The sequence below is a fragment of the Mus pahari genome, chromosome 4, assembly GCF_900095145.1.
Source record: "Mus pahari chromosome 4, PAHARI_EIJ_v1.1, whole genome shotgun sequence".
NCBI lineage: Eukaryota > Metazoa > Chordata > Mammalia > Rodentia > Muridae > Mus > Mus pahari.
In genome coordinates, this window is record NC_034593.1 from 83,074,533 (window position 1) to 83,082,995 (window position 8,463).

The following is an 8,463-nucleotide window of genomic DNA, read 5'->3' on the forward strand; positions in this document are numbered from 1 at the left end:
GGACTCATGGATGAATAGGAAGAAGGATAGCAGGCCACCTGGGCAACAGGAACTCCACAGGAAGACTGACAGAATCAACTAACCTGGACCCTTGGGCCTCTCAGAGACTGAACAACCAACCATACAATATACACAGTAGCCTGTATACCTAGGCCTTCCTGCAGATATGTAGCCCATGTCCAGATTGGTATGCTTGTGGGTTCTGAACAACTAGAACAGGGGCTATCCCAAAAACTCCTGCCTGTGTGTGGGATATGTTCCTCTAGCAGTGGTGCTTTTAATGTCCTCAGGGGAGAAGAGGCACCTAGCCTTGCAGGGACTTGAAGTGCCAGCGTGGAAAGCATACACAGGGCCTCCACCCTCTCAGAAGAGAAGGATAGGAGGGAGGAAGTATCGTTTGAGGGCTGAAAGCGAGGGTCAGTGAGCATGATGTAAAGTAAATGAATGAAAAATAGACATTATAATTTGTAAAAGGAGATGTAGATGTTGGATAAATAATGCATATGAAAAGTTCCTCAAACCCCCCAAATTTTACAAACTAATATTCCTTGATAATAATAAAGCAGTGGCTATTAGTAGAAAGAATGGGTTTCCTTATTTTTGTCTGTTTCTTTGCATTTGTCTTAAAATATTTTATATTAGATTTTTCATGAATTTACATCTAATCATCATTTAAGAATATGCTACTAAGGTCTTAAATTTTTTTCAAAATTGATGGATCTGTAGATGCCATCATAAATCTCTCATGAAAACCAAGATGATGTGATGTACTGGTAATGTCAGATGGCACATTACTAAGAAGAATGTTAGAAAAGGGGTTCATATGGTATGGAAAGGATGATGTTGATAGCCTATACAAAACACAGAAACAGTCATATGTTGTGACGTATTGTCACTCTACTCCTGCATATGAGACAAAACAGATGATAGGCCATATGCACTCCCAAGGAGAACTACAACAAACTCATTAACAAAAACTTGTTCAGGACTATATGTCACTTAAGAGAAATAAAGATCTTTATGACATCAGAGTTTTTTTTTTTAGAACTACAACAAACTCATTAACCAAAACTTGTTCAGGACTGTATGTCACTTAAGAGAAATAAAGATCTTTATGACATCAGAGTTTTTGCTAGTTCTTCTGAAACACTTTCCCACCTGCTTTAAAATTTGTTCTTAAGTAAATGATGTGATTTCTGGCTCTTTATGATTTTTCTGTAAAATGTACGTTACAACTTTAGGTGCCTTAATAATTGGTTCCACCTTTCTTTGTTTTAATCTATGATGTTTAATATAATCAAGATGAATTCATTGAAATTTGGGGGGGGGGGCTATTTTTTCTTATACTCCTTAATTGAACACATTCATTCTGTAGACACGTGGTGACGTATAAGCCTCTGTCTAGCATCTTCATTGATGTCTATGCTTAGGAACAGATATTCCTAAAGACTTGCATCACCCTAAAGGAACTTAACCTCTGAGACACAGTGAGGTATGTGTGGTCACATTACCTTGAAGAGTTATTCAGTGTTTCAACTGGGTTGACTTTCTTCTCTTGCTCAGGTTCTTACAACAGCTTTAGTTACTGGGAGAGGTCAGGAACTGATCCCTGATTTACCCAGTGATAATTATGCCAGGTTCACCTTGGGATTTCTAGGATGATGTGGCTGAGATGGCAGCTAGTCCACATATCTGCCACTGGGCAAAACAACAATGGCCAGGTCCAAAAGTGACTTGTCTGAGCATAGTCATGAGTGGTAGCATGCTTGGTGGAAGAAGACTAGAATCTAGCCTTGAGTATAAGCTCTGGAGACTTAAATCTCAAGTCAATGTGAATATCATGGCTGGTAAATAGTGGACAGTCTGGGGCTTCAGTTATCATGTGTTTGCTGTGAGACACAAAGAGCATCAAGACCCAAGGTTGCAGTTGTGGCATAACTTGTGGTTATCCAACTGCTCTCTAATTACAGTTAGCATCTACTCACAGAGAGGAAAAGCATGCCTGGTACTAAAACCTAGACAACTATCCAGGGCCAATGAGGTCATAAATATTTGAGGAATCGTCATACCACAGTGACACCTACAGTCTGATATGTGTCACTGCTTTATTCATAACAATCAGGAGACAGAAACAGCCTATATAGCCCTCACTAGTGGAACAAAAAAAGAAACAAACAAACAAACAAATAAACAAACAAAGAAGGAGGAGGAAAGAAAGTAAAATTACCTGTGCTTATACAAAGGAATTGTATTCTTTCACTTGCTTGATTAGAGTTAAACTAAGATTTTATATTATTTGTAGTTATTGTGATATAGTTTTGCCCAGTAATTTCTTTCTCAGCCCTTTTATCAGTTGTATAAAGGAGGGCTATTGATTTCTTTGATTTAATTTTTGTATCCATCCACCTTGCAGAAGTTGTTTCTCAGCAGTAGGAGTTTTCTAGTAAAAATTTTGGGGTCTCTTATGTATACTATACTATCACATCATCTGCAAATAGTGATACATTTACTTCTTCCTTTCCAATTTATAGCTCCTAGATCTACTTTTCTTGTCTTATTGCTCTAGATAGAAATTCAAGTACTATATTGACTAGACATGGAGAGAGTGGGCACCTTTGTCTTGTTCCTGATTTCAGTGGGATTGTTTCAAGTTTCTCTCCATTTTATTTGATGTTGACTATTTGCTTGGTATATATTGCTTTTATTATATTTAAGTATGTGTCCAGGATCTCTTCAAAAACTTTAAAAATGACATAGTGTTAGATTTTACCAAAGTCTTTTTTCAGTATCTACAGAGAGAATCATGTGATTTTTTTTCTTCTGGTTTATTTATATAAAAGATTCCACAAGAAGTTCATTTCCCTGAAGAAGGAAATTGAAGAAGACATTAGAAGATGGGAAGATCTCCTGTGCTTATGGATTGGTAGGATTAACACAGAGAAAATGGCCATCTTAGTCAAATCAATCCTCAGTTTCAATACAATTACCATCAATAATCCAACACAGTATTTTACAGACCTTTAAAGAGAAATTCTCAACTTCATCTGGAAAAACAAACAAACAAATGTACTCAAGATAGCTAAAACAAATAATTCTACACAATTAAAGAAATTCTGTAGGAATCACCATCACTGACCACAAGGTATACTACATAGCAATAGTTATAAAAAACAAACAAACAAACAAACAAAAATAGTAACCTGCATGACATTGGCACAGAAAAATCCAGGTTAGTCAATAGAATTAAATTAAAGACAGAGAAATAAACCTACACAACTATGGATACTTGATTTTTTACAAAGAAGCCAAAAAGCATAAAATGAAAACAAAGGAAAAAGAAAGCCTCTTCAGGAAATAGTGCTGGTCTAACTGGATGTCTGCGTGCAGGAGAACACAAATAGACCCATATTTATTACTCTGCAAAAAACTCAAGTCCAAATGGATCAAGAATCTCAACATAAAATCAGCTATACTGAATCTAATAGAAGAGAAAGTTAAAATAGGTTTGAATTCACAGGTGCAGGAGACAATGTGCTGAACAGAAGAGGTACTAAGATCAAAAATTAACAAGTGTGATCTCATGAAACTGAAAAGCTTCTGCGAGGCAGAAGACACTGTCATTAGGACAAAATGTGTGCTTACAGATTCATAAAAGACTTTCAGCAACCCAACATATGACAGAGGGCTAATATCCAAAATATTAGAACAAATCAAAAAGTTAGACTCCAACAAACCAAGTAATACAACTAAAAACTGTGGTACAGTGCTAAATAAAGGAATATCTAAAGAGGAATCTCAAGGAGTCAAGAAGCACTTAAAGAAATGTTCTTGTTATATGTTGGAGCCTCTTTTGGGTTCTGTTCAGGAACTTTTCCCCTGTGCCCATGTATTCAAGACTCTTCCCCACTTTCTCCTCTATAGGTTTCAGTGTATTTGGTTTTATGTGGAGGTCCTTGATCTACTTGGACTTGAGCTTTGTACAAGGAGATGAGAATTGAACAGTTTGTATTCTGTTGCATGCTGACTGCTAGTTGAACCAGCACCATTTGTTGAAAATGCTGTCTTTTTTCCCAATGGATTGTTTTAGCTCCTTTGTCATACATCAAGTGACCATAGGTATGAGGCTTCAATTCTATTCCATTGATCTTCCTGCCTGTCTCTGTACCAATACCATGCAGTTTTTGTCATGACTGCCGTTTATTACAACTTGAAGTTGAACTGATCATTGGGTTCCCAATGGAGGAGTTAGAGAAAGGACTGAAGGAGCTGAAGGAGTTCGCAACCCCATAGGAAGAACACCAATATCACCACCCAACGAGTACACATGGAGGGACCCACGTCTCCAACCATACATGTAGCAGAGGATGGCCTTGTTGAACATCAATGGGAGAAGAGGTCCTTGGTCCTGTGAAGGCTTGATGCTCCAGTGTAGGGGGCGGGGAAGCAGGAGTGGGTGGGTGGGTAGGTAGGGGCACACCCTCATAGAATCAGGAGGAAGGGAAATAGGATAGGGGATTTCTGGAGTGGAAATCAGGAAAGGGGATAACATTTGAAATGTAAATAACTAATATAACCAATATTAAAAAGGAGAAATGTTCAAAATTTTTAGTTATCAGGGAAGTGCAAATAAAAATGACCCCAAGATTCTGTCCTATAACAATCAGAATGGCTAAGATCAAAAACTCAAGTGACAGCACATGTTGTCTAGGTTGTGGAGAAAGGGGAACACTCCTACATTGCTGGTGGGATTGCAAACTTGAACAACTACTCAGGAAATCAATCTGGTGTTTTCTCAGACAACTGAAAAAAAAATAGTTTTACCTAACAACCCAACTATATCACTCTGAATCTATACCCAAAAGGTGCTCCACCATACCACAATGACTCCTGTTCCATAATGTTCATAGAAGCTTTATTTATAGTTCCTAGAAGTTGAAAACAAGCCAGATTTCCCTCAACTGAAGAATGGGTACAGAAAATGTGATTCATTTACACGATGGAATACTATTCAGCTATTAAAAACAAGGACATCAAGAATTTTCCAGTGAAATAAATGGAACTAGAAAACATCATCATCATTGAAGTAACCAGACCCAAAAATGAAAAGTATGATATGTACTCATTGGTAAGTGGATAATAGCCATAAAGTATTGGATAGCAGTGATACACCCCACAGATTCCCCAAGTGAGGATGCTTGAATCCAGCTTAAAAGGGGGGACAAAATAGTCATAGGAGACATGAGGAGTGAGAGATCTAGGTGGTAGAGGGAATCAGGGAGGGCATAAGGTGACACGATCAGGTGAGGAAAGAGACAAAAGATAGGGCCAGAGGGTACGAAAAATTAATGGAAATTTGCAGCTTCCTATGGTGGAGGGGGGATTGGGAGTCCTGGGGTGGGTTAGGCTCCCCGAACTCTGCAAGTGACCTTAGCCAAGATGCCTAAAAGTGGGGACATGAATCTCAAATAGCCTGGCAGATCCCAGCATAGAAGGTCCAGCCAGGGATGACACCCCCAGGGATCCATCATGCCTGCATACATCAAACCCAATACTGGTGCTGTGGGCAAGAGGCTCTTGCTGACAGGAACCTAGTGTGGTGGTTACTGGAGAGTTACACAAGCAACTGACCAATTGCAGATGTGAATGCTTGGAGCCAACCATCAGACTGAGCTCAGGGAACCTGGTGGGAGAGATGGCAGAAGGACTGGAGGAGTTGAAGGGGATTGCAACCCCATTGGAAGAACAATGTAGACTGGCCTGACCACCCAGTTCTTCCAAAGTTTAGACCACAAATCAAGGAGTGTACCTAGAGGGATCCATGGCTCCAGATACGTAATTAGCAGAGGATTGCCTTGCCTGACAGCAATGCAAGGGGAGGTCCTTGGTACAAAGGAGTTTGATGCCCCAGCACAGGGGGATGCTGGAGCAGTGGGGAAGGAGAGGGTAGGTAGGTGGGGGAGCTTTCTCCTATTGGCAAAGGAGAAGGGGGAGGGATGATGTGGGATAGGGGATTGGTGGAGGAGTAACCAGGAAGTGGGAAATCATGGGATGGGAGTTGGTGGAGTGGGTAACTAGGAAGTGGAATATCACTTGAGATGTAAACTATAGGAATGATCAATAACAAATAAATTAATTAATAAAAAATGTGGGGAGGGATTGCTATTTCTACATTTTCACACCAAATTTACTATTACAAAAAGAGAGGAAGTTCATACAGATACAGCTCAGCAGTTAGTATAACATCGTAGGAAATACATTCTAAAAGAGGACAATTGCTCAATCTGTTTGAAGGAAAAGATGACTAAGTGATGAGAAGCAGGATATGCCAAGAAAAAAGAAAAGCAATGGTCTTGTCAGGAATGGTTGCAAAAGTTTTTTTTTTAATTTATAGCAAAGAGGCAAATGGGCATTGTTATCTCCTGAGGAGAATAGAGAACATTTCCCAGGATATTTCAGCAACTCAGAGGGCAGAACAAGGAGGGAAGCCGGAGGAGAGAGCATCGAGCAATGGAGAATCTCCTGAGCATGTGCTCCTCCTGCAGCATTTGTCTGAAGTCTTCCTCACCCAGGTCAGCAGCAGTCACCAGACTGCTGACTACTGCCACAGCAGCCACTGCTGCCACCACTGCTGCCACAGCAGCCACTGCTGCCACCACTGCTGCCACAGCAGCCACTGCTGCCACCACTGCTACAGCATCCAGAGCTGTGACGATGACGACGGAGAGATCTGTGGTGTCTGTGGTGGCTCAGACAGCAGCCTCCACCTCCAGAACTGCAGCAGCCACCAGAGCTGCAGCAGCCCCCAGAGCTGCAGCAACCTCCAGAGCTGGAGCCACAGCAGCCCCCAGAACCCAGGCTACAGCAAGACACAGGGGGACACTTGGGAGGGCACTTAGGGGGGCATTTTGGAGGGCACTTTGGGGTCTGGCACTTGGGAGGGCACTTGGCAGGGGCCTGGCACTGCTGCTGACTCTGCTGGCAGGACATCTCAGCTGTGTGTGTTCAGGAGCTGTGAGAGAATCATAGATATGTCAGACAACAGGCACTGCAGTAACCTGACCAATGCTGGCCATAGAGAAGCATTAGTGATCATAATAGAAACACGATTCATAGTCATTTCATTTGTGATGTACTCAGAGTGTCACATCCTGTTCATCCTGTCTTAAACCATCAGAAACCCATGTACATGAGATACACTTATCTGAAATACAGCTGCACTAAATAAATATCTGCTGAACGCTAGGTAGGTGTGCTATACTTAGTCATTTTTTTAAAATTTATTTATTTTTCTTTCAATGAATACACGGCAGCTGTCTTCAGACACACACCAGAAGAGTGCACTGGAACCTATGCCAGATGGTTGTGAGCCACCATGTGGTTGCTGAGAATTGAACTCAGGACCTCTAGAAGTACAGTCAGTGCTCTTAACTGCTGATCCATCTTTCCCACCCTATTCTTAGTCTTTATACGTGCCAGTATATGTACTGTTTCAGAGGTAACAAGTTGTTAAGGAGAGAACAGTCATTACCTGAAGGAGATCTTCCTTTAAGGTCAGTATTTCCAAGGACCTTCTAGCACATTTAGCCTTAAGCTCAGGCCCAGAGAAAAATATGTAAATCCTGTTCAATCCTCCTAGGAACACTAGCCCATGCTGTGAGATGAGAGGTAAGATGTATCCAAATTACCATCTGCTCTAGCTAAGGGTAGAAAGATCAGTGTTCTATTGATCAGAGAAATGAGCGAACAGATCCCAGAAACAGGGCTCTTTCTTTGCCAAGTCAAACTGAGACCATGTTGACTTTTCTTCCTCTATTTCTTCAGTGCCATGGAGGAGAAACATTTTCATCAGAAACCAAATTACCCCTGACAATCTGACTAGATGCACAATTATCTGTGCTACATATCCCATCCTAAGCATTCCTATAAACTGAAGGATGGTACATACTATTTTCAAATATACAGAGCTTTTCAGTCTTTCTTAGTATCAATGGTGTGGCTACTTACTGTCATAGACACCATTGCCTCATCCCTCAGACTTCACCATGTTTTCTGTTATATCAATGTGGTCAGAGGGAGAAGGATCCTTCCCAGAGTCTATCCGGCTCTAGTCCAGCTCCACTGTGAAGTCTCTACCCTGTCCTCCAGGAAACACTTACCAAGATGAAGGGTAGCACAAGATCTGTGGGTATCTCAGTCAGAGAGTGGATGGAAGGGCCCTGTCCATTGGTCCTTTTATACTGAGCCTGGGCTCTGTCCCAGCCTGTGAGACAGTGGTTGGCCTACTGACACCCACATGGTTTTCTGACAGATCATTACAAGATATTCCTCATCAGCCTTCATCTTTGAGGGCAGGCTAGGTGCATGTATCTTAGGGCATGACAGGCATGCAATGAGGAAGTGGATTTATATATCCTTAAACCTGGTATTCCTACAGAATATCTGCATAAGAAGCACTCATTTCTT

At 41.1% G+C, this 8,463-nt stretch overlaps 1 protein-coding gene across 1 annotated transcript; it reads right to left on the reverse strand.

Moving 5' to 3' along the window:
- Positions 1–6,361: 6,361 nt before the first annotated feature.
- Positions 6,362–8,210, reverse strand: LOC110321001 (late cornified envelope protein 1E-like). Its single transcript, XM_021197082.1, has 2 exons — positions 8,157–8,210; positions 6,362–7,009 (listed from the first exon to the last, which is right to left on the reverse strand). The coding sequence occupies exon 2, from the start codon at positions 6,985–6,987 to the stop codon at positions 6,571–6,573; it is 417 nt and encodes a 138-aa protein (XP_021052741.1). The 5' UTR covers positions 6,988–7,009; positions 8,157–8,210; the 3' UTR covers positions 6,362–6,570.
- Positions 8,211–8,463: the final 253 nt, after the last annotated feature.

Bases quoted from the DNA above. Each gene is read 5' to 3' on its own strand.
- LOC110321001 (XM_021197082.1), bottom strand. From the start codon at position 6,987: ATGTCCTGCCAGCAGAGTCAGCAGCAGTGCCAGGCCCCTGCCAAGTGC.